A 27554-nucleotide genomic window follows, 5' to 3' on the forward strand; every position below is an offset into this window, starting at 1 on the left:
CTGAAGGTGTGACCTCACAAGGACACAGGGTCCTGATTATGTGAGGAGCGGACAGGAGCAGGAAAAAATAATACTAGACCCCACTAACTGTGCCCCGTGCTGCAGCCTCAGGACCGGGAACGGTGAAAAACAGACAACGCTGTTCCTCTGCTCCTTGTTCAGGGCCGAGTCATTGGCCAGTAGTCTCGGCAGCACGGCCATCATGACCACTCAGGCATCTATTCACCTGTGCAATAAGCACCGTCCAGAACTTAGCTGTCCAGGGTGGGGCATGAAGAGTAATACACAGGCACAAGTCACCCTCTGGGCCGTGTGCCTGCTGCAGTGCGCCGGCGGTGTAGACAGAAGCCCGCTCACGCTGATGGGGGACCTGTGCGGCTCGACCTGCTCTGCCAGGTGTATGTATGACGAGGGTTCCAACTTCCTGCTGTCTTTTCCCAGCACCTGCTCCTTCCTTCCCTCCTCCCTCCCTTCCTTCAGAAAAGGTTGGCTGGCGTCTACAGAGTCCCAGGTGTTGTTCAAGGGCACTGGGGAATCCAGCGGTGAAGAAAACAGAGACGGAGGCGTTGACTGTAAACAAATAAACACAGACATGACATCCTATTCCGAATCATGATCCATGCTTCTGGTAGGACAATAAACCCCTAGGAGATGGCTTACTCTGTTTTTGTTATTTTTATTTATTTATTTATTTATTTTTTTTTTTTTAAAGATTTTATTTATTTATTTTTCCCCCAAAGCCCCAGTACATAGTTGTCTGTCATAGCTGCACATCCTTCTAGTTGCTGCATGTGGGATGCGGCCTCAGCATGGCTGGAGGAGTGGTGCCTCGGTGCGCACCCGGGATCCGAACCCGGGCCGCCGGCAGCGGAGAGCACGCACTTAACCGCTAAGCCACGGGGCCGGCCCCAAAGATGAGCTTGTCAACTCTGTAAATTTTTTTATTTATTTATTTTTCCCCTAAAGCCCCAGGCGATAGTTGTATGTCATAGTTGCACTGTTTTTTTTAAATTGTGGTAAAATATACATAACACAAAATTTTCCATTTTAACCATTTTTAAGTGTGTAGTTCTGTTCAGTGTACAGTTCAGTGGCATTAAGTACATTTATATTGTTGTGCAACCATCACCACCATCCATCTCCAGAACTGTTTCATCCTCCCAAACTGAAACTCTGCATTCATTAAACACTAACTCCCTGTTCCCCGCTCCCAGCGTGTGGTAACCACCATTCCACTTTCTGTCTCTATGAATCTGACTACTCTAGGGACCTCATATAATTGGAATCATGCCATATGTGGTCTTCTGTGGCTGGCTTCTTTCACTGAGCATCATGATTTTGAGGTTCATCCATGCTTTAGCATGTTATCAGTACTTCATTCCTTTTTTATGGCCGAATAGTACTCCACTGTATGGATAGACCACATTTTGTTCATCCATTCGTCAGTCAATGGACACCTGGGTTGTTTCCACTTTTTGGCTATTGTAAATAATGCTGCTGTGAACATGGATGTGCAAATATCTCAAGTCCCTGTTGGTTTACTCTTGTTCATTAGAAAACATTGACTGTGTGGTGTCTGGCACTGTGCTAATGCCTTACGCATGTGACCTCCCTTTAATCTTTATAGCAACCCTTATGAAGTAGGTACTATCATCCTCATCATCCTCTTTTTCCTGAGGAAACTAAGTCTCAGAGAAGTTAAGTTGAGGTCACCCAGCTGGCAAGTGGCAGAGACGGTGTCTAAACCCTGGGCTTTGTCTTTGCTTTGTCCACCACACCCAGCCTTGCCCCCTCGCCATGTCCGGGTGCCCTGGCTGCAGGGCCCTTCCAACCCTCTGTCTCTGTCTTTCCTGTCTCCTGAGCTGGCTTTGACTAGAACAGCAGCAGGTTTTCAGCTACAGGGCCATCTGGGGATAGCTGTTTTTATAGATTGCATACAGCAGTCATTTTGAAAGGTTCCAGAAGAATGTCACCCTGGTTCAACTGTGCCCGAGCTCTGGTCGAGCAACTCAGTCAAGAGTGGGGGATCCATACAATGGAATATTATTCAGCCATAAAAAGGAATGAAGCACTGACACGTGCTACAACGTGGATGAGCCTTGAAGACATGATGCTCAGTGAAAGAAGCCAGACACCCAAGACCACATATGGCATGATTCCAATTATATGAATTGTCCAGAAAAAGCAAATCCATAGAGACAGTAGATTAGTGGTTGCCTAGGGCTGGGGCGGGGGGAATGGGAAGTGACTGCTAATGGGTCTGGGGTTTCTTTTTGGGGTGATGAAATGTTCTGGAATTAGATAGTGCTGAGAGTTGCACAACTTTATGAATGTACTAAAACCTACTGAATTGTACAGTTTAAAAGAATGCATTTTATGGCATGAGAATTATATCTCAATTAAAACAAGAGCTGGGGGAGCTGAGAGGATTGATACCTGTCTGTCCTGGGGTCTCCCAGGCTGGCAGGGGGAAGGTGGGGGGTCGTCACAGAAGGCTCCTGAGGACTGTGGCAGGGCAGGGGACCCATGGCGGGCAGTGTCCAGAATCTGGCCTGCAGCACGGAGAGGGAGAGGGAAGTAGTGGGTTAGAATACCTTGGTGAGGTCTGGATAGTCTTTGCACACTTGCGGTGGGAGGTTTGGGGTAAGCAGCCTTCCAGATCCCTCTGAATTTGCATGAGGAAGAGCAGGAAGGAAGGAGGGAGGGAGGGGAGCAGGGAGCAGTTGTCAAGTGATTAGCAGAAATAGCTTTTCTGTACTGTATAGAATTTCACTCTTTTTTAAAATTTAAATTTATTTAACAAATGCTTGTGTGGAAGAACCACGTGCCAGGCAGTGTTCTAAGCACTTTACAAAGCCATAGTCCTTTATTCCCCCGACCACTCAGCATGGTAGCCACTTTTCTTATGCTCCTTTAAGCAAATGAATGAGTGAAGGGCCTCAGGGCTTGATGATGTCAAGGCCACACGGCTGGTCAGAGGTAGAGCAGAGATTTGAACCCAGGCCCCAGAGTCCGTGGCCTGACCGGCTATGCTCTGCTGTCATTCACTCATTCGTCGTGTAAATGTCTGTTGAGTGGGGACTGTGTGCTGGGCATTTGGAAAAGCATTGAGGACTCGGGGGTGATCAAGCCCGGTGGCAGGGGCCGAGAGCCTCTCACTTCAGCAGTGTGATGCGTGAAGGAGGAAACAGGCAGAACCGCGTGCTCGTGGGGAAGTTCTGTGATTGCTCCACTTCACAGATGAGCCTGAAGGGAGAGGGGACGTGCGGTGCTCAGGGTACCCGGCCCGCAGGTGGGCAAGTCTGGCTATGGATCTGGCCTCCCGTCTCCACATGCTGGGTGCGTCAATGTGGATTTTTGCAGGATAGGGGCCTGTGGGAGGCATCCCAGGGATGTTTCCACCAGCCTCTGCTGCCCCAGCCGCAGCCCTGCACGGGTGGGTTCTGGGCTTGGGAACGGCTCCCTTTCTGAAGCGGTGGGCTTGGGTGTCCCTCTCCGGCCACCTGGCAGAAGGGCTGTAACCGCATCCGGCTACCTTGTGTCCCTGAGGGGGCCAAACCATGTGTTAGTTCAGCGGGGAGCAGCTCAGCCCTGATTTGTGGGGACAGGAGCTCGCAGGGGGGGTCCTGGGAAGTGTTTGCTCCTGTAAGTCCCTTGACCTGCCAAAGGCAAAGGAGCCCCTGATTCCTGGGTTTCAGGCCCACGGGACTCAGCATTTCCCAACCGCCGACACTTGTGATGAAGCCCAAGTCCCCGAGAGGCAGGACAGGTGGTTCAGGGCTGGGTCTGGGTCAGACGGGCCTGCGCTCCAACCCCGCCACTTCCTGGCCTCGTAATGCCTTCCTGGGCCTCAACTTGCTTACCTGTAAAATGGGGAAATACTATTCCCATCTCATCAGGACGTCAACGCTGACTATAGTGGAGCCGTTTTCAATGGAGTCGGAGCTCCCTTTCCAGAGAAACTGCCTTGCTGTCCTGAACCTTGGACTGGACCAAACCTTTGGACTAGGCCAGAATGGCAGTTGTTTTACAAGCCATTGTTTGAGAACGCAGCAGGGGAACGGGCATCCTGACGGCAAAGACTGAGGATGGTACGCTTTCTGAAGACAGAGCAATAGCCGATCAATGTTCAGCCAGGACCAGCTCTCGGCCTCCACCTCCAATGAACATTCTTCGCCTTTAAAAGCTCCTGACTTTTCCTCCTTAGCGGGACACACTGTGGGTTTCCACCTGATTCTCTAATCCCCGAATTGCCATTCCTGAGACCCCAAAAAAACTTTGTGCTTCCCTTGCAGTGTATGCCTCTTATTCGTTGACAAGGGCGATGTGACAAGGTAGGGCTCCATGACTGTCAGTGACAACAGTGTCCCACACCAGACCTCGCCACCCAGGGAACCTCCAGCGGGCAGTCCCCTGACACTGGAGACCTGGCACTGGGCTGGACTCCTTCTTTGGGGTCCCTGCCTTCCAGATGGAGCCTGAGCTCCGGGCCCCCCAATGCCAGAGGTGGCTCCCTCGTTGGAGCAGGCACCGGTTCCTGAAGGAAGGCAGGGCCTCCCTCCCCAGTCAGGGGCAGTCATGCCCGAGCGCCCATCTGCTGCTGCTGCCCAGCCCCCTGCCCCCCGTTATCTGGGGGCTCTTCTAACAGGAGGCTCGCTACGGTAGGAAGTGGACCCGGGGAAGCCCAGTGCCCTTGGTTGGCTGCGTGTGGTGACCCCACGGCCTGTCATTCCCCTCCCTGGACACCTTTCTTGGGCTCTTCGGGCCTTCGGCAAGTTGATATTATTTCTTTCTTCGCTCGTTAGCATTTCTTTCTGAGCCCCTAGTGGGTGCCGAGAACTGGGAGGGGCGTGGGAGTGAGGTCGGGGCTGTGGGAAAGCACAGCTGTCCTTTGCAGCCCAGGTCTTGGGCACGCCACGTGCAAGCAAGGACATGCTTAAAAGGTGTGATAAGTACCATCAAGAAAATGAGCAGGCTAGAAGGACAGAGCATAGGGGAGGAGTCAGCCTTGCAGGGGAGAAGGTGGGGAAGGATGTCCCAGAAAGAGGGACCAGCATGGACGACGAGTCCCTGAAGCCTCGTGTCTCCCGGGGCCCTGATCCGGGTCTCCTACCGCTGTGGGAAGCTCCAGGCACTCAGGCCTCCCTCCTCCTTCACTGTCAAGGCCATTGATTAGTGTTCCAAGCAGAGGAGGCAGCAGGTGCGAAGGCCCTGGGGCAGGAACTAGCTTGGTGGGTGTATTAGCTTCTTGTGGCTGACCTAACAAAGTACCACAAACTGGGTGGCTTAAGCAGCAGAATTTTTTGTTTTTTTTTTTTTTGCTGAGGAAGATTAGCCCTGAGCTAACACCCATTGCCAATCTTCCTCTTTTTTTGCTTGAGGAAGATTCACCCTGCGCTAACATCTGTGCCCATCTTCCTCCACTTTGTATGTGGGATGCCGCCACAGCATGGCTTGATGAGTGGTATATGTCTGTGCCCAGGGTGTGAACCCGCGAACCTGGACCGCCAAAGTGGAGTGCCCTGAACTTAACCACTATGCCACTGGGCCTGCCCCAGCAGAAATTTTTTATCTGACAATTCTGGAGGCTAGAAGTCTGACATCAAAGTGTCGGCAGAGTTGGTTCCTCCTGAGGCTCTGAGAGAATCTGTTCCACGCCTTTCTCCTAGCTTCTGGTGTCCCCAGTAATCCTTGGTGTCCCCCGGCTTGTAGAGGAATCCCCCTGACCTGTGCCTTCATCTTCACATGGCATTCTCCCTGTGTGTGTGGGTCCAGATTTCTCCTTTTTACAAGGACATCGGTCATATTGGATTAGGGGCCTCCCCCAACTCTAGGATGACTTCATCTTAGTTAATTACATCTGCAACGACCCTATTTCCAAATAAGGTCACATTTGGAAGCACTGGAGGTTAGGACTTCAACATATGAATTTTGTTGGGGGTGGGGGTACGAAGTTCAACCCCTAACAGTGTGTTCTAGAAACAGCAAGCTGACGTGGCTGGAGTAGGGTGAAGGAGGCAGGGCTGGGCGTTGGGCTGGTGGGACAGATCGCCCCGGGCCTGGTGGGCCACAGTAAGGAGTGTGGGATTTGTTCTGGGCATCCAGGCCTGTTCTGAGCCTGTCCCTCCCTTGAACTGTTTCATCTGGGGAGCCGGAAGGAGGCTGAAGGACAGTCAGAGGCGGTGGAGAAGCTCAGGGGCAGTGTGGCCACTGCCTGGCAGGAGTTGAAGGACTGAGGGTGGAGAAAGGAGAAATTGTGACCACATGGCCCCGGGGGACAATGCCTGGCTCTGTTTCCTAGCTGCTCAGGAGCACAAGCCGGGCTGCTGAGCAAGCGGTTCCCGAGGGAGCAGGGGCTGGGCCGGTCTGGGATTCAAATCCAGGCTCACGATTTTGTGCTGTGTGACTGTGGGTAAGTTACTTAGCCTCTCTGGGCTCCAGTTTCCTCATTTGTCAAATGAGGACGCCATTCAGAGGATTAAATGGAAGAAAGCACACAGCTGGAGCAACAGAGTCAAGGCTTGCTGCGTGCTAACTACTCTGAGACACAATCTGGTGACCTCCTCACCACCACCCCATTTTACAGATGAGGAAACGAAGCCCAGAGAGGGCAAGTAACTTGTCCAAGGTCACCCAGTGAAAGTAGCAGGGACTTGAACTGAGCCTGACCAATTCTGAAACATGCGCCCCTTTCCCTCCTTATTCTTTCAAAAAATGTCAGCATCCCTCTGCAGCATCCCTCTGCCCATCACAGAGGCGGGGCCCGAGCCCGGCTCCTCTGGCTCCCTCCTGCATTGGACGCCAACAGAGTGCTCAGAGAGGGCTGGCAGGGAGCTCTCTGCAGTTCTTGCAAACCTGTGCTGTGCTGCCCTTTGAGTCCTGTTGCCTGGAGAATGAAAATTCCGGGTGCCTACTATGTGCCAGGCTCTGCGTGAGATAGTAACCTGGTGTCGTCCTCTGGGAGGCAAGCTTGGTATATGCCCATTTTCCAGATGATGAGACAGGCTTGGAGGAAGGAAGGGGCTGGCCTCAGCTGGGAGGAGGTGGAGCTGGGCTTCAAACAGGCGGCCAGACCCCACCCCAGGCTCTGCCCACGTTGCTAGGCAGCTCCCTCCTCAGCGGAGAAATGCTTTCCTTTGAAAGAGGGTTCGGGGGGCCTCCCTCGCCAGCCCTCCCAGCCTAGACCTCCGGGGAGCCCCACGGTGCACTCTCCCTGGGGGACAAGGGCTCCTTATTATCACACTGGTGTGTTTGGACATACGGCAGGAGGCAGTCCTGTCCTCCTGACCCGGGCTGAGGACGCGCTGCGCTGGCCTTTCGGGGCCTGGGGTGACACCAAGGGCACCTGGCACGTTTCCATTTCTTCCTCGCCCCTCCCCGCCTCTGCCCTCCGAGCTGGGTGGGTGCCGCCTCTCGGAGCTGGAGGGACGGGGGAGGAGGTGCGTGTCCTCGGATGCCGGCACTATTTTTGGAGCTCGGTTTGATCCTGATTCGGGGCACGTGGGCGGTGACGGGCGCTCGGAGCCGACCCCGCTTGAGCGCCGTCAGCCACGGGTGCCCGCGCGCCCCCCAGCGGCGCTGCCCCTGGCGTCCGGGGCTGGGCACCGACTCGTCCTCCACTCCGGGTGCCTTTTCTTTCTTTCCTTGCTGAAGGGCCAGAGCAGACCCCGCTGCCTTGTTCCGGATCTCAGGGGAAAGCGTCCCTCTTCCACGTTGGGCGTGATATTGGCTGTGGGTTTTCACAGGTGCCCTTTATCAGGTTGAAGCAGCTCCCTTCTGTTCCTAGTTGGTTGAGTGTTTTATCATGAAGAGGTGTCGGATTTTGTTAATTTTTTTTCCCTGAAAGATGCCTTCTTTTAAAATGTCCCCGGCAAGCCCACCTCTGAGGGGGAAGACTCAAATGTGCAGCCAGCAAGTGATGGGCCCAGAGCTTGCTCAGGCACTTCTGTGGCACTGCTCTGCCACAGGTGTGAAGAAGCTGGTCTCGTCACCGAGCTTTCCAGGGGCCGGAGTGCCCTTCTGGGCTGTGCCCGCAGCGGCTCTCGTGCGGACCGCCAGCCGGGCCGGGCGGGAGGAGGGTCGCGCTGGGCGGGGCCCGCCCCGCGCTCACTGGCGCGCTGCCCGCAGGCCTACGAGAAGCGCTTCCCCAGCTGCCCGCAGATCCCCGTCTTCCTGGGCAGCGAGGTGCTGCGCGAGGCCCGCAGCGCCGACGGCGCGGTGCACGTGGTGGAGCGCAGCTGCCGGCTGCGCGTGGAGGCCCCGCGGCTGCTGCGCAAGGTGGGCGCGCGGGGGCCCGGCGGGGCGGGGCCCCGGGGCCAGGGGCGGGTCCGGGCGGTGGAGCGAGTGTGTGTGTGTGTGTGTGTTGGTGCCGGGAGGGGGACTCTGGGGTCGGGGGCGGCGGGGTCTGGGTCGGAGGGCCCGCCCGGCTCCAGGAGGCTGGGCTGGAACTGGGCGGTGTCCCGGGGACTAGGGCAGAGCCCGGCCCTAGCGCCCGGGAGTGGGAGGGGACAGGGTCTGGGATCTGCGGCTGGGCACCAGGAGTGACCGGGGTCTGGGGTTGCCCGGGGCCAGCCCTCGCGGTTCGCGCCCCGCCCCCGAACCTCCTGCACGCCCCCGCTGCCCCTTCCCTGGCAGATCGCCGGCGTGGAGCACGTGGTCTTCGTGCAGACAAACGTCTTGAACTGGAGGGAGAGGACGCTCCTCATCGAAGCGCACAACGAGACCTTCGCCAGCCGCGTGGTGGTCAGCGAGAACTGCAGCTACACGGTGAGCACCCCCGCGGCTGGGCTGACCCCACCCCTGCACGCGGGCCGCGCCCTGCGGTCCACGCGGCCGGGCCACCTCCCTCCCGCCCAGGGCCTGGCCGCATAAGATGCCGGGCGCTCCCTTACATCTGTGGTTCGCATACACAGCGGATACTTTTTTTTTTTTAGTTTAAGTAGTCTCGAATATTGCTTGGGACATACTTACTAAAATATTATTCGTGTTTCTCTGAAATTCAGATGTGACTGGGCATCTTGTATTTTATTGGCTAAACCTGGCGACCCTGCCTCTCCCTCCCTTCTCTCTCCTTTCCTTCCTTCATGAAGCTGTGCCTTAGTTTCTTCATCTGCAAAATGGGGTTAATGATCATACCTACCACCCAGGCTGTGGTGAGGATGAAATGAAGTAAGATATCCTTAGTGCTTGGCACAGGCTAAGTCCTGTATATGTGTTACCTTTTAACATGAGTAATGATGATTATTATTCTCCAGTACATACTGATTGAGCCCCTGCTATGTGCTGGGGCCCCTGCCGAGTGCCAGGAGCCTAGCGGTGGACCAGTCGGCCTGACCGTTGCACTCACAGAACTTCCATTCGAGGGGGAGACACAGATGAGAAAAAACCAAATCAGTGTATACTCACAACTTTGTCACACGTGCTAAGAAGGGTTTAAGGGGATAGAGTTGCCAAAAAGAAAAGGAGGGCGCTGCCTGAGGTAACAGGGTCTTAGGGCCTCTCTGACACTGAAGCTGAGAGCTGAAGGCTGAGAGGCTGGGAATAGAGTTCTGGGGGAGGGAACAGCACGTGTGAAGACCCAGAGAGGATGAGCGAGGTCTGAGAATGGGGGCTGTAGGGGCCGGGTCCTGCTGGCCTGGGGGCTGGAGTGAGGAGTCTGGAGGCACTGGCTGGGAGGGAACCCAGCTCTCCCACTCTCTTGCTGAGTGATGCTGGGCACATTGCTTGCCCTCTCTGGGACACCTTCCGTATCTGTAAGATGGGGACGCCGGCAGGAGCAAATGAGGTAGTGCAGGTAAAGCCCCTTAGCCTGTGCTGGGTCCCCGTCATGGTAACTCCAGTGCAGCAGCCATGGCGCGTCAGAGGTGTCCTGATGCGTCTTCACCCAGCCCCGCCACGGGGGACCTGGCCTCGCTCATCTGTCCGGTCCCCAGCTCTTAGCGTGGTGTGTCGTATACAGCAGGCAACCAGTAAATGCCCATTGCTTTTTCTTTCCACACCTGCAGCGCTTGGGGCGTCCTAGAATCCGGGCCCAGGATGTTCAGATGCTTCCCTCTCCGGTGCTGTGGGTGGTAGTTTTTTATAATCCCTTTTAGTGTAGTGTTTCTCAGAGTGAGTTCCGCCAACAGCTGAGTCAGCATCACCGTGGCTGCTGGTGGAATGCAGATTCCCGGGCCCCACCCTGGACCTGCTCCACCCAGGCAAATGCATGTTTAACGGACTCCCTGTAAGGCTTCTGCTCACGGAAGTTTGTGGGGCACTAGGCCTGGATCTGTGGAGTGCTTTGTCAACGAAGTTTGTCTTTGCTTCCATATATTATTATATATAAATGCACAACATACACAGTAAATATTTTAAAAATATAGATCTAGAATATATAGTATTTATGTATAATTAGATATTCTATCATATAGATTGTTATACTAAATATATTATTTATTTACATACATCATTATATGCACGTGGTTTCTAAGGGGCAGGAGCGCAGGCGTCAGCTCCACTTTCTTCCGGCCCCTCCTGAGAAGGTGCTCTGCTCTCTGGCACTCTAGACCTTGTTCCCTCGCAGGGCCCCTTGGTACCGCGGCCCCCTCGCGTGTGGCCAGGCTGTGACATGCTGTCCCCTGCAGGCTCTGGCTGGGCACAGGTCACAAGAGAGCCCCAGGGGCGGGCATGGCGTCCCCATCCTGAGGCCGTGTCGTCACCCCTGCCTGGCTTCCAGGTGCACCCCGAGAACGAGGAGTGGACGTGCTTTGAGCAGTCCGCCTCGCTCGACATCCGGTCCTTCTTCGGCTTCGAAAGTGCCTTGGAGAAGATCGCCATGAAGCAGTACACCGCCAGCGTCAAGAGGGTGAGGGCGGGCTCCGCCGGTCACGGGGGGGAGGGCACAGGCCGCGGAGCCCGCCAGGCTGGGTTCAGACCCCACTCTGCCACCTGACACCCGTGCAGCGTCGGCCTCAGTCTCCTCACTGTAGACTGAGTTCTGATGAGCAGGTCACAGACGATGGATGGAGGGCCCCTGCCTGACAGGGGCACTGGAGTCCTTGTCCCGCTGCTCCAGGCTTGGGTGGTGAACGCTCTGGGCAGAGGGACGTGTGGTGCTTCTTCCTAGTTAAAACCGTCACTGCTTGGTTTAAAGATCTCAGGCCCATCGCTGAGTGGAGGCCTGTTAGTGTAGTGAAGTAGGTGAAATTAATTTTGATATCTTTTGTCCAACGTGTTGTCAGTATAGAACTTCCTCATGAGCTATGTTACGTTCGTGGTTTGGTGCCGAGTCTTGGAAGTCGGTGCGTATCTGACACTCGCACACGCCTCCATGCAGGCCAGCCGCGTTTCAGCTGCTCTGTGGCCACGTGGCAGGGCTGGGACTGGAGCTGGGTTGTGGGGGATGGATGCCTCCCCAGGCTGGCGCTGTTGCCCTGCTGTCCTGCCCTGGTGCTGATGTGTCTTGGGTCTCCATGGCTTCCAGGGGAAGGAGGTGATTGAGCATTACCTGAACGAGCTCATCTCCCAGGGCACGTCCCACATTCCCCGGTGGACGCCTGCCCCGGTCCGAGAGGAAGACACCCGCGCCCAGGCTGGGCCCAGGGATCCCAGCTCCCTGGAGGTCAACGGGCCCAGCAGCGCCCCAGGCCTGGTTCCCGAGACGGTCGGTATGGACGGTAGGTAGTTGTGGCTGAGGCCAGCCAGCCAGATCTGCCAGGTCTGCACCCTGGGGACCCCCGCAGTCCTAGGAAGCCTGCATGGGGTCTGCTTGCTCCGTGGGGGGTCCCCTTGGGGACTGGCCTGGGTCCTAGGATGACTCAGCCTCCTCCCTCTTCTGGTTGCTTTGGCCTCTCTTGGTTCGGGCCCAAGAGCCAGAACTGGTTTATTTCTGGATCAAGAATTGACCTGATCTGGTGCCTCAGAGCTGCCCTTTTCTCTGGTTTTATTACTATTTTTAATAATATGAGCAATGCATGACCGTGGTAGAAAAAAAAATCAAACCGCTCAGAAGATGTAAAGTAGGAAGTAAGACTCTTTCTTCTCCCTAGAGGCAACAATAGTTTCCTGTTGATATTTCCTGAAACCGTCTAGGCCTATATACGTACATAATATGTATATATACACGTATGTACGTATGTGCACTTGTACACGTATAACTCACATTGAACAAGTGAGAGCACGTTATACATTCTATTTGATATTTTGCTTTTTTTCACTTACTAATGCTGCTTGAACAGCTTTCTCTATCAGTGCGCGTCTTCGCACTTTGCGGTGTTTCATGGTGTGGTTGCTCCATAACTTATTTTTTAATAAACATGTATTGATTATCGATCATTTTTAATTAGTTTATTTAGCTAGTCCCCTATTGGTGAACATTTAGGTTGTTTCATTTTTTTAATACAAATAATGTGGTACATCTTTGTACGTAAGGTTTTTTTAAATATTTGTATGAGTATATACATAGTGTACAGTTTTAAAAGTTGAATTGCTGGGTCAAAGGTTATATGCAACTAAAATTTTGGTAGATTTACCAATTAGGCCTGCAAAGAGGTTGTCCTAATCAACGTTCCCCCCAAAAGTGTGTGGCTGCCTCTATTCCTGGCTTTCCCCTGACTCCCCACGAGACTCTTATTAAATGTTTTAAACTTCTGAAAGGCAAAGAATGACCACTGGTAGATTAGTGATCACGTCTTTCCTTATGAGTGAGGTCAAGTACTATTTTTTCATGTTTACTGCTCTTTTCCTTTGTGAATCCCTGTTCTTGTTCTTTGTCTGTTATCTTGTTTACCCCTCGATTTCTTATTGCTTTGTGAGAGCTCTTTGCATATTAAGGTAATTAGCCGTTTGTCATATTTCACACTTTTACTGACATGGAAAATGTTCACAGTATGATATTAAAGAAAAAAAAACCTACGATACAAAACTGTACATACCCCACGAATTCAGTTTTAACCATGTGCGCTTATGCTCACAGTGATTCAGTTTTCCCTTTGGGGCCACTGAAGTATAAGAGCTTGCCTGACTTGGACATATGCCATGTAACCAAAAATACATCCGGGGCAGGGTTTAGGGAGAACAAAATTCCTTCGTTCAACAAATATTTATTCTGCACCGAATATGTGTGCTAGCTGGCTGCTGTCGTATGTGCACTTTAAAATATTGAAAAAATTAAAACTTCTTCTGCCCCTCCCTGTGCACACACTTCTCGGGTCATGCCCCGTGCCCGCCTCATTTCCACCCGCCTTTCCTTCCTTCCCTGTCTGTGCTGTCCGCCAGCAGGGCTGGGACTCAGGATGGCTGGTGGGAGGCACAGTCATGCCCCTTCCACCCGGTTCTGAATCACTGAGCCTTTGTGCTCCGGAGGAGAAAGGGGCCTTCAGAGCTGCGCGGAGGCCGGAAGGATGCTGGTATCTCCTGCCTCCCTCGTGGTTTCTCTCTCATCCCCTCCCTGCCCCCTCCCTGTCTTCAGCATCTCCGCTTCTGACCACTCGGAGGTGTTACAGGGTCTGGATGGTCCCCTCCCTGCCAGCATCCCTCCTGCCTCTGTTTACCGGATGTCTCCTGGTGCAGCTGGCGTGACCACCAGCCCTGGGCTTTTCTGTTTTGGAGGGAACCGTTGGGTCCTGCTGCTGGACATGCAGATATCCCATTACTTTCTTATTGTGCTGTCTGCACACAAAGAACGGGCCATGCCCAAGGGGGGCTGCTCTTTGTGGACCGTCTCTACCCACTGCTGAGAGGCCTCGCCTTGCTGGCATCTGCCACCCCAGCAGCTAAGAGTGGGCGACAGGACTCACTCTGAATATGCTCTGAATGCCGGCACGCGCTGACCGCACACAGCCCAATGGTGCGAGACGGGGTTGAACAGTGGGAGTGATCCACGCGGCTCCCGGGCTTTCTTTGGGGATCAGGGCTCTACCTGCCAAAAGCCTCGCACCTCACGGGGGGCTGGGGAGGCGGGAAGGCAAAAGGATCTGGTGTTTATCGGCCGCCTCCTCTCTGCTGGGCACACTGCGTGCATTTACCCGGTTGAGTTACTTAACCTCTCTCGGCCTCAGTTTTGTCTTCTCTCAAGTGGGAACAGTACTGACGCCCACCACACGGGTGTTGGGAGGACTCACTGAGACGATGCATGTCAGTAGATGTGAGCTCATGTTGCTAATAATCTTCAGAGGGCGGGACAGCTCCAGACAGCGGGAATGATCTTGATTTCCGAGGGTGAGAGGGCACAGATCACTGGCCACAGGGAGATCCAGGCTTGTCCCAGCGTGGGATTTCAGAACCACCTTGGAAAGACCAGATCTGGAACCCACGTGGCTCCTGTTTGGTGAAAGGGCCACGGTGCCGCTTGGAAGTATGTCTCAGATCTGAGGCGGGCAGTAAGGCGAGGGTTCCAGTAAGGGTGGACCACATGGTGAAGGGACGCGGCATCTCCCTCCTGTCCTGAACGCCCTTCTTCTCCTCCAGGGGCCAAGCTGGACGCGGACTACATCGAGAGGTGCCTGGGCCGCCTTACGCCCATGCAGGAGAGCTGCCTGATCCAGCTGCGGCACTGGCTGCAGGAGACCCGCAAAGGCAAAGTGGGTGCCGGGCTGGGCTGCGGGGGCAGGTGCACGTTCAGGGACAGCTGCTGGCCTCAGGCGCTGGGGCATGGAGGCCTGGGGGATGGGTTTATGTAATCAGCAAGACTGGACGCCTCTGTTTACCTTCTTTTTATTCCGTGTCTCATGTGTCCATGACGTCGCTGTGGGTACCACAGACAGCGGGTTCTCGTCCTCGGCGCTGCTGACAGTGGGGGCCGGACAGTTCTTTATGGTGGGGCCGTCTGTGCTCTGTGGGGCTGAGCAGCATCCCTGGCCCCCACCCACTACATGCCGAGAGCTCTTCTCCCCCAGTTGTGACAACCAAAACTGGCTCTAGGCCTTGCCAAATGTCCCCTGGGGGGCACGGTCACCCCACATTGAGAACCACGGCTATATAGCTCCGTGTTCACAAAACCATGTATACTGTTTATTTCTAAGAGATGTAAAGACTTGCGAGAGTTGATTTTTTTTTTTTTTTTTTTTTTTGGTGAGGAAGATCAGCCCTGAGCTGACATCCATGCCAATCCTCCACTTTTTGCTGAGGAAGACTGGCCCTGGGCTAACATCCATGCCCATCTTCCTCCACTTTATATAGGACGCCGCCACAGCATGGCTTGATGAGTGGTGTGTCGGTGCGCCCCTGGGATCCCAACCTGCGAACCCTGGTCCCAAGCATGCACTTGACCTTCAGCTCTGTTGAATTAGGACTTGCAGCTTAGTCATGAGGCCCATGCCCTTCCTCCCCAGCCCCCCTCCCTGCACTGGGAGCAGGTGAGGGAGTTACTTTGGTGTCGGGCTGTGACGTGACCTGTCTGCTCCTGGGTCCTCGTCTGGAAGATGGGGTAAGGTCGGCACACACCTCCTAGAGCAAATTACAAGGAACGATCCAGGAGAAGCGCTTAGAGCGAGCCTGGCTCAGAACAGCATCAGGAGAGGGGAGCTTTCCCTTGACTGGTGATATTTGCCTGAGGGAAGGAAGGGGAGCTGGCGGGGTCTTGGCTTGTCCCCATGGCATGTTTGTTAGACTCTTCGGGTTGTAGGTGCTAGGAATGCAGCTTGAATCAACAAAGCAAAAAAATAAGGGGGAATTTATTAGCTCATGTAACCACCTGTTGAGAGGGGTGTGTTAGTTTCCTGGGGCTGTTGAAACAAAAGACTACAGACCACGTGGCTTAACACAGCAGAGCCTTATTCTCACAGTTCTGGAGGCCAGAGGTCTGAAATCAAGGTGTCGGCAGGGTGGGTCCTCCTGGAGGCTCTGAGGGGGCGTCTGCCCCACGCCTCTCTCCTCGCTTCTGGTGGCTGCCGGCAGTCCTTGGCTTGTAGATACATCACTCCAATCTCTGCGTCTGTCTTCACAGGGCCTTCTTCCCTCTGTATGTTCTGTGTCTGTGTCCAAATTTCCCTCTTGTAATAAGGATGCCAGACATTGGAGTAGGGCCACCCTAATCCAGGATGACCTCATCTTAACTAATTACGTCTGCAAAGACCCTATTTCCAAATAAGGTCACATTCTGAGGTTCTGGGTGGACATGAATTTTGGGGGGACACCATCCAGCCCAGCACAGGGGGCTGTGCAGCCCGTGTCAGGGACGTCCTGAACCAGGACTTAAATGCAGTCGGGACCCCTTAGCTCTTGTATCTGTTTCTTTCTGCTTCATTCCTTTAGACACACTTTCTTGTTGAGCCTGGAGCCGTGGCTGCCCACAGCTTTCCGGCTCACCTTTGCCTCCATGGACAAAGGGGTTCACATCCCTTTCTTCTGATTTAAAATTGTCTAAATACTCTGATGGGCCTGGCACAGACTGTGCCCACCCCGAGGCCGTGGGAGTGGGGTTCTGTGATTGCCAGTGCCAACTGAAACCATGATTGGTGTTGGGGAGTCTTGGGGAGGGGGAGCAGTTCCCCAAAGAAAAGAGATGCTGTTCCCAGCACAAGGAGGGAGGAATGTTAGGCAGCCCAAGTTCATCGATACTCTCTACAGTCTACCGCTCGACTGTGTTGCGGTGGAGCGTCTCGTCCTTTTCCCAGCTAAACATTTTGCAGATAAGACAGGAGACTCATGGGGCCGCCCTGTGGCGTAGTGGTTAAGTGCGTGCACTCCGCTGCTGGCAGCCTGGCTTCGGGTCCCGGGCGCACACCGAGGCACCGTTTGTCAGGCCATGCTGTGGCCGCGTCCCATATAAAGTGGAGGAAGATGGGCACAGATGTCAGCCCAGGGCCAGTCTTCCTCAGCAAAAAGAGGAGGATTGGCATGGATGTTAGCTCAGGGCTGATCTTCCTCACAAAAAAAAAAAAGGCAGGAAACTCGTTTTCCATGATTTTATCTGCTGGGTTAGGGAATACCATCCTGCGGGCTTTCTCCTCCTCCTCTCAGATTCCCAAAGACGAGCACATCCTTCGGTTCCTGCGGGCTCGCGACTTCCACCTGGACAAGGCCCGGGAGATGCTGTGCCAGTCCTTGAGCTGGCGAGAGCAGCACCAGGTGGACCTCCTCCTTCAGACCTGGCGGCCCCCCGCCCTCCTGGAGGAGTTCTATGCGGGGGGCTGGCACTACCAGGACATAGGTGCGTCCCTTCACCTACGTCATGTACCGTGCACACTCTGGTCACTGCCGAATGCCACTTTTCACGCTGGCATCTTAGTTTTCGTTTTGATCCTTCCGGGCGTCTGGAGATGCGTTTGAGGTGACAGCGCAGCTGTGAAGCAGGCAGAGCTGGAACAGACATGGGGCTGGGTTAGCCCATCGTTCTTTTTTGGTCTTTGGGGTCCTACAAGCAACAGCTGCATGAATACTGCATCAGTGTCCTGGGGCCGCCAGAGCAAATGACCACAAACTGGGGCCTAAAGCAACAGCAGTTTATTCTCGCACTGTCTAGAGCCTAGAAGTCCAAAATCAAGGTGTTGGCAGGGCCGTGACCCCTCTGAAGGCTCTGCGGGGGACTCCTTCCTGCCTTTTCCAGCTTCTGGTGGCCCCAGGCCTTCCTGGGCTTGTGGCCGCATCCCCCTAGTCTCTGCCTCTGTCTTCACACCGCCTTCCCCACTGCGTAGCTCTCTGTCTCCTCTTCCTGTAAAGACCCCAGGTCATTGGATTTAGAGCCCACACTGATTCATCTCAAGGTCCTTAACTAATTACATCTGCAAAGACCCTGTTTCCAAATAAGGTCACATTCTGAGGTTCTGGGTGGATGTAAGTTTTGGGGGACGCTATTCAACCCACTACAAATACTTTGGATTTTTTATTAAACTGCCATTGAAGCGAGTGCCCAGTATGCTTTTCAATGTCCTTTATATACAAATTTACATATATTGATTAGGGCAAGTGCTTGAGTCCCCTGAAGGACTGGTTGGCACACTTTTATTGTACCCTCCGTCCTCATTTTCCTGGATCCGTATTTGTGAATTTGCCTACTCACTAACATTTACTTGTAACCCCAAATCAATACTCAGGGCACTTTCGTGGTCACTCACGGACGTGGGCAGAGTGGCGAAAAAGCGGAGTCGCCAACCTGCGTGTCCCCAGCTGAGGTGGAATGAGACATCCTCTGCCTTTCGCTTCAGCCCTCACACTGTAAACAAGCGGTCTTGTTGCAGTCTCGTTAGTGCCACAGTGTTTGCATTTTTGTTGGTGATTTTGCTGTTGAAAACAGCCCCCAGGTGAAGTGTGGAAGCGCTGTCTAGCGGTCCTAAGCGCCTTACGGAGGAAATAGGGTGTTAGATGAGCTCCGCTCAGGCAGGCGTTGTCCTGCTGCTGGCCGCGAGCTCTGTGTTAAGGAACCAACAACATATACTAAATAAGGTGTCTTTTTGGGCCGTCCCCGTGGCTTAGCGGTGAAGTGCACGTGCTCCGCTGCTGGCAGCCCGGGTTCGGATCCTGGACGCGCACCGACGCACCGCTTTTCCGGCCATGCTGAGGCCGCGTCCCACATACAGCAACTAGAAGGATGTGCAGCTATGACATACAACTATCTACTGGGGCTTTGGGGGAAAGGAAAAAAAAGGTGTCTTTAAATAGAAACACACATAAAACGGGTTATGTATTTATTGATCAGTTGACAAACATGTTCTGACTAGAGGCTGGCAGGACCTGACCCCGTATTTCCCCTAGAAGCGGGGATCCAGTGTTTGAGGTGACTTTATAGGACATAGCTACTGGGAATAACAAGAATTGACCCTATTAGTGTATAATTCTTTGTGTTTCCTTTTCCGTCCTCTCTTTGCTCGGCCCCACCCACCAAGACGGCCGCCCCTTGTACGTCCTGCGTCTGGGCCACATGGACACCAAAGGCTTGATGAAGGCCGTGGGGGAGGAGGCGCTGCTGCAGCACGTGAGTCAATGGGGTCCCCGCCTCCGGGGGCCACGTGGCTGCTGCGGGCGGAGCAGCCACGTGGAGGTGTGCCACCGCGTTCTCTGCCTTCCAGGTTCTCTCCGTCAGTGAGGAGGGACAGAAGAGGTGTGAAGGGAACACAAAGCAGTTTGGCCGTCCTATCAGGCAAGAACGCGGGCGGGAGCAAGTTCCCCCGAAATAGTAAAAACAGCCAAGGTTCATTGGGCATGGACGCTGTGCCAGGCCGCCTGCTGGGCGCCTGCCAGAAATGTCCTCGCTTAATTCTTACCAAGATCCTATGAGGCAGGGACTGTTAGCGTCCCGCTTCTTTGTGGAGGGGAAATTGAGGCTCAGAGTGGCGGTGCTCATCCGGGGTTCTAAGCGGGCAAGTGGGAGAGCTGGGACTGGACCCTGTTCCTGTCTGGCTTCCACTCGAGGACCTTACCCGCCGGGCAGTAACTTAGCGTCCCGGACTTGGCTTTTTGGGACCAGCACTCGCACGTCAAGTTCCACCTTGACCGTCTCCCGGGCAGGGGGACTCGCGGTGTCCCGGCGCATCCGTAACGCCCGTCCCGCCCCAGCTTCCCAGCCTCTGCTCCTGGACTGAGTTCCCCACTTCACCTTTCTGAGCCGCAGCTTCCTCGCCTGTAAATATCACTGGTCCTCGGGTGTCTTGCTGGATTATCAACAACACGACTGCGAAGAGATGATGCAAACGCGCATGTAGCACTTACCCCGTGGCAGGTCTTCTTCTGAGCACCTTGATCTACGTCATCCCCATCACCGCCCGAGGCGGGAGGGGCAGGCAGGGCCTGCTGCTGGAGCTCTTATCCTGAAATAGCCTGATCTGTGTGAAAATGAAGTGCCTTTGCTGTTTGGAGCTTTCCTAAGGGGATGTACGTTGGGGTGGGGGTGAGGAATCCATCAGTCAGGGTCCTGGCCAGAAGCAGAATTCACCCCAGATGGCTCAGATGACAAGGTATCACAAAGGGACTCCTTGCAGAGGAGTAGGCAGGGTTGGGAACAAAGCCAGGATGAAAAGGCTCCTGGGGAGTGTCCGCTGCAGTAAAACGTCCTTTTCCAAATGAATTAGTACTGATGAAATGGAGGCACAGAGAGGTTAAGTAACTTGGCCAAGGCCACACAGCAAGCAGCAGAGCTGGGATCTGAACCCCCGCCACCTGGCTCTGGAGTGTGTGCTCTTAGCGCTCATGCTCTCTCTGTTTAGCTGTCAGCGTCTTTTCAACGTTGTAGTAATAACCAGCTTTTTTTTTTTGTGAGGAAGATCAGCCCTGAGCTAACGTCCGTGCTAATCCTCCTCTTTTTGCTGAGGAAGACTGGCTCTGAGCTAACATCTATTGCCCATCCTCCTCCTTTTTCCCCCCAAAGCCCCAGTAGATAGTTGTATGTCACAGCTGCACATCCTTCTAGTTGCTGTGTGTGGGACGCGGCCTCAGCATGGCCGGACAAGCGGTGTGTCGGTGCACGCCCGGGATCTGAACCCGGGCTGCCAGTAGCCGAGTGCGCGCACTTAACCGCCAAGCCACAGGGCCGGCCCAACCAGCTTTTCTTGAGCACGTGCTGTGTGCCTGTCCTCACAGAGAGCTTTACGTACGCCATCTCATTTAATCCTAACAAGGATTGCTTGAGATGGGGACAGTTACTCTCATTACCACGGTCCTTGTGAGGAAGTGGCCCATGGCACACAGCTCTCAGGGGTGGGGGTGAGACTTCAGTTTGGGTGCTCAGCCATGAGCCCTGAACCCCCTTGCCACGTGGCCTCCTCGTGGTGGCAGGATCCACGAGAGTGTCCAGGGGCCCTGCCTCTTCTGCTCCCAGCCCTGCCTCACCGAGTCTTTCCGTCCACTCCTGTCTGTGGGCCCCGGGGTCCCTGGGGAGGGTGTTGGGGGCCCCGGGAGGTGGCAGAGCGAGGCGGAGCGAGGGGTCCCTTCTCTGCCACAGCTCCTGGACCTGCCTGGTGGACCTGGATGGCCTCAGCATGCGGCACCTGTGGCGGCCGGGGGTGAAGGCCCTGCTGCGGATGATTGAGGTGGTGGAGGACAACTACCCCGAGACCCTGGGCCGGCTGCTCATCGTGCGAGCCCCCCGTGTCTTTCCTGTGCTCTGGACGCTGGTAAGAGCAGGAACCCCGTGGAGGCCGAGATGGGGTTCCCTCTGTGAGCTGCCCACTTGGCCTGTGTCATTTCTTCTAAATGACAGCTTTATTAAGATGTAACTCATTTCCCATAAAGTTGACCCTTTTAAAGTGGAGTTTTTAGTATATTCACAGAGTTGTGCAACCATCACTGCAATCTAATTCCAGAACATTCTCCTCAGCCCAAGAAGGAAACCCTGCACCCATCGGCAGCCACTCACATTCCTGCCCCAGCCCCGGCAACCATTAATCCACTTCCCATCTCTACGGATTCTCCTGTTCGAGATATTCCATGTAAATGGAATCATTATATTTGAGGCTTTTGTGTTTGATTTCTCTCACTGAGCATAATGATTTTAGGTTCATCTGTGTTGTAGCATGAATCAGTGCTTCATTCCTTTTTATGTCTGAATAATATTCCCTTGTTTCATGTATCCATTGTCCTGCTTTGTGGATACAAGAGTCACACTCAGAATTATACAGCAAACCCTGGACTCCAGTGAGCTGGTTCCGAGCAGTGTTGGAACCGTTCTGTAGGGATTTAAAAACTTTTGCCCACGACCCACAGTAAGAAATAAGCTTTATGTTGCGACCTGTGTACACACATGCACACACACAAATAGGCTAGTCACGATGCACTAAATTGGTTTCACAGCCACTAACAGGTTGTCACTTGCAGTTGAAAACCACTGCCCGAGGCCACTGCAGTGTGGCCTGAGGTCACTGCGAGTGTCAGGCCCCTCCCAGCCCTACAGACTCAAGAGTCAGCGTCTGACCACGTGCCCCAGGATTCAAGGCCCAGGAAAGCCTGAGAGGCGCCACTGTGAGCAGAGGTTCAATCAGGTTGGAGATTCGAGAATTGAAAGTTAATTGGGTTCATGTTTTAGTAAGCACCTACTATGTGCCGGGCACCTTTCCCAGCCCTGGGGATTCGGGGTGAACGGGCCAGCCGTTGTCTCCCACACTGTTGTGGGGTGGGGGAGAGAGAAACCACATAACCCCCCACAAGTAAATGCTCACGGTTCCCTGTGGTGAGGGAACGAGGACGTTCAGGGTTCTTGGAGGGACTGCTCCAGGCAGGGGGTGATGCAGGGGAGTAATTTAGGTTAGGGGACTGAGGAAGGTCCCCCTGAGGAGCCGATAAGTGGCCGAGACCTGAGGAAGGAGCAGGAGTGAAGCAGGAAGGCGCTGGAGGAAGGATGGGGCAGGCAACCCACACGGCAATGGCAAATGGCCCACCTTGACGCCTTGGAGGAGCTGGAAAACTAGTCCAGGGTGCTGGGGCGAGAAGGAGCGAGAGGCCCGCTGGCCCTGGAGGAGGCTGGGAAGACGCTCAGGGACCGGCGCTGAGGGGCCTTGTCCTGGGGCAGTAGGGAGCCGTGGGAGGGCGGACTGCAGGACAGGATGTGAGCACACTTCTGAGGCAGAAATTTCTCTGGCTTCCGTGGCTACTTCAAGGGGCTGGGGAGCAGGAGCTGGGGGAGGGGGAGGGGGAGGGTGGGACAGGCAGGGCCTGCTACTGAAGCTTTTTATCTCGAAATATCCTGATCTTTGTGAAAATGAAGTTCCTTTGCTGTTTGGAGCTTTCCTAAGATGGTGTGCATGGGGTAGGGGTGGGGGCTGATCAGTCAGGTCCTGGCCGGAGGCGGGATTCACCTAGATGACTCAAACACGGTGTGAGATGAAGGAACTCTGCAGAGGTGTGGGCAGGTGGAGAAGCCCCCAGGGACTAGCCACTAGTAAGCCCTGACACCCCAGGGCCGGAGGGTCGAGAGGAGGGAACGGCCTTATTACTGGAGCCCCTGAGAGCCGGAACAGGGGTAGGGGCCGCCAGTGGGAACTGTGCCTTCCAGGGGGACTGAGGTGGGCGGGGAGTGGGGAAGAAGTACCCTGGCCACTCTCTGTTCCCACCTCCCATCTCCGGCTGCTGCCCCCACATTGGCCACACCAGCTGGAAGCCAGCAGCATGGAGTGGGGGACCACCTCCTGGGGTGGGGGCTGAAGGAGAGTGACCCGCACTGGTGGGATTCCTGGTGCCCGATTGATATTTTACCTGTGGCCTTCCTTGCTGAGTTGGCTTGTGCCCTGCCATGCTAAGGGCCTCAGTCCTTCTTTCCTTCACCAATTATTTTCTGAGTCAGACAGTATCAGGGATGCCGTGAAAAACCAGATCCACATGCAGCATAGAGCTTTGTGTTAAAATACTTCCCATCTGTAATAAACAAAATGTGGTCTGTCTATACAATGGAGTATTACTCAGCCATGAAAAGGAATGAAGCACTGACACCTGCCACAACGAGAATGAACCTCGAAAACATGGTGCTAAGTGAAAGAAGCCAGACACAAAGCCCACATGTCATAGGATTCCGTTTCTATGAAATGTCCAGAAGAGGCAAATCTATAGAGACAGAAAGCAGATGGGGGCAGGGAATGCTGCTAATGGGTACGGAGTTTCATCACCTTTTGGGGTGGTGAAAATATCTTGGAGTTAGATAGAGGTGATGGTTTCACAACAAAATGAATGAACTAAAAGCCACTGATCCATCCACTTTAAAATGGTTGATTCTACGTTATGTGAATTATACCTCAATAAAAAAAAGCTTCCCATCTTGCCTCCTCTCCCCCACTTCAGATCAGCCCTTTCATCAACGAGAACACCAGGCAGAAGTTCCTCATCTACAGCGGCAGCAATTACCAGGGCCCTGGCGGCCTGGTCGACTACCTGGACAGAGAAGTCATCCCCGACTTCCTCGGGGGGCAGTGCGTGGTGAGGCCCCGGCGGCTGCGGGCCTGGGCTCTGGAGGCGGGCTGTTGGTGGATTGCTGGGGCCGGGCTGCCGGGTTGAAGGAGGCTGGAGGGGAGCAGGCCCTTGTGTGCGGTGTGTGCTCTTACCTGGGAGGGCCGCGTGGCTCTTTGGGGGCAGAGCTTGTCTTAGAAGCTGCCCCAAGGAGAGATGACTCCTCTCTGAAGGAGGGACCTTACCTTGGTTCTTTCAAACATAGTGAGCGAGATGGAAGTTTCCAGAAGCCCAGAGACCAGGCCAGTCAAAGGCTTACCCTCCGTAGTCCCCATCCAAGACATTACCAGACAGCAGCCAGAGTTCACCTGCTGGCTTTGCTCGCTCTGCTGCAGGAGGAGGGGACTCGAATGTCCCCGCGGCCCTGGACCCTGGAACCAGGATGCCCAGAGGGATTTATCCCCAACCCACAGCGGCACGTCTGGGATGATGGGGCAACTGCTTCCAGGGGAGGTGGCCCCAGACCCCTTTCACTGCCTCCCCCTGGGGGTGAGATGATAGGGGCGACCCTGCTCACAGCTGTCTTACCTCATTTGGCGGTGGGAGGTCCCTCTTCCTCCTCTAACAGAAATACCAAACAGCAGCCTGTGTGATTTCGGGGTAAAAAGAGACATTTCCTAGGAATTTTGCCAGGCTTGCCCGTTCTCTCCAATTGTTGTATAGGTATGCATGGTTTATGTTTAGCAAATGGGCCTGCAGGTCTGAGAGTGGCTTATTGAAGGATAGTGACAGAGACCTCACACTGTTGATATTAGTATTTTTGCAAATGAAATGAGGGTGGAAGATTCATCGTTTGGCTCAGCCACTTTCTGCTGTGTGATCTCGGGCAAGTGGCCTGACCTCTCTGAACCTCCGTCTTCCTCCTCTGTGAAATGGGACAAATACTAGTTCCTACTGGGTTGGTGGTTGTGGGGGTTAAATGGGGTCATGGAAGCCTGGTGCCCAGCTCACTAAGGGGTCACACCTTTCTGTGGGTCAGCCAGGCCTGGCTGGGCCCTGACCTGCCATTTTTGTCTTTGTCCCCCAGTGTAATGTCCCGGAAGGAGGACTGGTGCCCAAGTGTCTCTATCTGACAGATGAGGAGCAGGAGCATGCGGACCAGCTGCCGCAGTGGAGGGAGACCTACCAGTCGGCCAGCGTGCTCTGCGGGGCCCCCCATGAGGTGCTGGGGTCCTGGGAGGGCCCGCTGCCTGGGGTGTCGTCTTAGGTCAGGGTCCTCCAAAGCAGAGCCTGAGACGAGGGTTCTGGTGCCAGCGATCTGCTGAGGGCGAGCTGTCAGGAGAAGCCTGTGAGGAGAGTTGGGTCAGGAGGGGCGTGGGAGGAACCTAAGCAGAGAGGTGGCTTCAGCTGCTGTCCAGCCCAGCCTGACCCTCGGGAAGCTCTGCACTGTGCAGGGCTCTACAGAATGGGCTGCCTCTCCTACCCTCATATCAGCGGGTCGTTGGCTGTGGGTCACCCCCCGCGGCAGGGTGGGGCCTCCCAGGCGTTGCACAGAGGGGTCCATTTGCCCAGAGCAGTTCTTGGACCTGGGGCCGCTGGGGGCCTGAGCAGCCCATCCTCCCCACAGTGGGGAATGGAGACCCAGGGGCACCACAGCACCTTCCCCATCCCAGCATCCCAGCTCCCCGTCCTGGTGGGATTCCAGACTGGACTCGCAGACCTCACCTGTCCCCACGCAGGTCGCAGTGGAGATTCTGGAGGGGGAGTCGGTCATCACCTGGGACTTTGACATTCTGCGAGGGGACGTGGTGTTCAGCCTGTACTACACCAAGCGGGCACCCACGCCGGGTCCCCGGGAGCCTGGGACCGGGGCCAGTGGGCAGCTGACAGACAAAGGCTGGGTCCTGGGCGCCGAGTACAGCCGCGTGGAGGCCCCCCTCGTCTGCCGGGAAGGGGAGAGCATCCAGGTTTGCATTCTTCGGTTCATTTATTCATTCTTCACGCAGGATTGAGCATCCGCCGCATGCCAGGGTTCTGGGGGCACGGCAGTGGGCAAACTGGACCTGGTCCTCGGCCTCAGGGCCCCTGTGGGACAGTGGGAAGAAAGACAGATCCTGGCAGATCCAGGACCCCGGGGACCCCAGGACCCCAGCCTCAGAATCCCCTGGGACTCTTGTACAGATGCAGTTTCCAGGGCCCAGGCCAGGCGGGCTAACTCAGACCCTCTGGGCCTGGGGCCTGGAATCTGCATCCTTTACCCTCTTCCGTGACCTGTGGTGCACACTCAAGCTGCAGAACCCACGCACCAGAGCAACTGTGGGTCTGGGAACAGAACTCGGCCGTGTCACCCGAACATGCATCACCCTGCTGTCCCCACATTCTCCACGAGGCAGTGCTCCAGGTCATACATCACTGGCCCCCAAAGACACGCTCACACACTCACACACACACACACACTGGCGAGCCCCGCAGATCTTACTGGAGGTTCCGTGGCAGTCGAGCAGAGGCCCATCTTGGACACACCAGCACCTCCCCCTGGGGTCCACTGAACATCCCAGCCCTTCCCGAGGTTGCTCTTCTTATAATAGCTAACCCCCCATTCCTCGCTGTTCCTCAGCCCTCGACACACCGTAACCACGTGCAGCTCCTCACACAGATCCCTCTCCAGGTGCCTGAGTTGGCACATCCCGCTCAGCAGAACAGAAGCCCAACAAAATCCAGGCGTGTAACCAAACCACAACTCTGTTGTCCCGCAGCCACACGCCCGGAGGCCTTGACTCCCCCAGATCCAGAGGGGGCCTCTCAGCTGCCAGGGATGTGGGGTCACATGGAGGGGAGCAAGGATGACTTCGGGAGGCCCTTCGAGGAAGGACTTGCTGGTGGGTTGGTTCAGAAAGGGACTTGCCCCCCAGGAGGACCAGGCCTCAGGCGTATCCGCTGTGTTTCAGGGCTCCCACGTGACCCGCTGGCCCGGTGTCTACTTGCTCCAGTGGCAAATGCACGGCCCCCCGGGCAATGTGGCCTGCAGCCTCCCGGGCGTGGAGGACGTCCCGACTGCGCTGCACAGCCCCGGCCCCAGGTGCAGGCTCCTCTATTACTACGAGGTGCTGGCTTCTGAGGACTTCAGGTAGGAGAGGCGGGAGAGGGGCCTGGCAGGAAGGGCCCCCAGACGCCCTCTCAGCCAGGCCGAAGCACTCCTGAGGTCCCTTCCTCTGGGCTGGGGGCTCTGGCTTCACCTCCCCTTTTTGCCTCTGAGCTTCTCCAGGGCTGGGGCCCCAGCATTGGTGTTAAAACTTTGCAGCGATTCAGCACCTTAGCCTGAGAAGTTGGGTCGAACGCTATGTCCAAACTCTGCCTCAGTGGCAGAACCCTCCCTTTAAATGAAACCCTGGATGGAAGCCCAACATAGCAGACTGATTGGTGAGGGGAGAAGGGGAGCCCGAGGCCCTCCTATTTAGACCTCCCCTCACTCCTAGGATTCCGTAAAACAGAGTTTGGACTGTTCTAGAACATTCTAGAATAGTGCCTCACAGATAGCTTTCCCCAAGTGGTGCTTTTAGAGAGACAGGGCAGTGTAGTGGTTAAGACCTCCGGCACTTCCTGGTTGCTGTGTGTCCTCGGGCAAGTCACTTCACCTCTCTGAGCCTCAGGCTCCCCATCTGTTAAATGGGGACCACTGGAGCCCCTAATCGTGGGGTTGTCATGAGGATGAAATGGTGGGGAAGCCTGCCCTTCAGCTGGGCACACTGTAAGCCCTGACAGCAGAAAGG

General features: G+C 55.1%; 1 protein-coding gene across 3 annotated transcripts in view; it reads left to right on the forward strand.

Moving 5' to 3' along the window:
* SEC14L5 (SEC14 like lipid binding 5) overlaps positions 1 to 27554 on the forward strand; it is a 36517-nt gene that overhangs the window by 7134 nt on the left and 1829 nt on the right. The window contains exons 2-14 of one of the 3 annotated variants that reach the window (XM_004438092.3): positions 8128 to 8277; positions 8635 to 8766; positions 10718 to 10846; positions 11465 to 11657; positions 14449 to 14561; positions 16942 to 17131; positions 18804 to 18892; positions 18987 to 19057; positions 20855 to 21026; positions 23680 to 23814; positions 24872 to 25006; positions 25524 to 25751; positions 26733 to 26911. In XM_004438092.3, the coding sequence (XP_004438149.1) occupies positions 8128 to 8277; positions 8635 to 8766; positions 10718 to 10846; positions 11465 to 11657; positions 14449 to 14561; positions 16942 to 17131; positions 18804 to 18892; positions 18987 to 19057; positions 20855 to 21026; positions 23680 to 23814; positions 24872 to 25006; positions 25524 to 25751; positions 26733 to 26911 (1916 nt within the window). The remainder of the gene's footprint in view (positions 1 to 8127; positions 8278 to 8634; positions 8767 to 10717; positions 10847 to 11464; positions 11658 to 14448; positions 14562 to 16941; positions 17132 to 18803; positions 18893 to 18986; positions 19058 to 20854; positions 21027 to 23679; positions 23815 to 24871; positions 25007 to 25523; positions 25752 to 26732; positions 26912 to 27554) is intronic. The other 2 variants (XM_087449585.1, XM_087449586.1) reach the window with 2 other exon arrangements.

This window comes from Ceratotherium simum, chromosome 26 (assembly GCF_057802395.1).
Source record: "Ceratotherium simum simum isolate JZ-2026a chromosome 26, ASM5780239v1, whole genome shotgun sequence".
Lineage (NCBI taxonomy): Eukaryota > Metazoa > Chordata > Mammalia > Perissodactyla > Rhinocerotidae > Ceratotherium > Ceratotherium simum.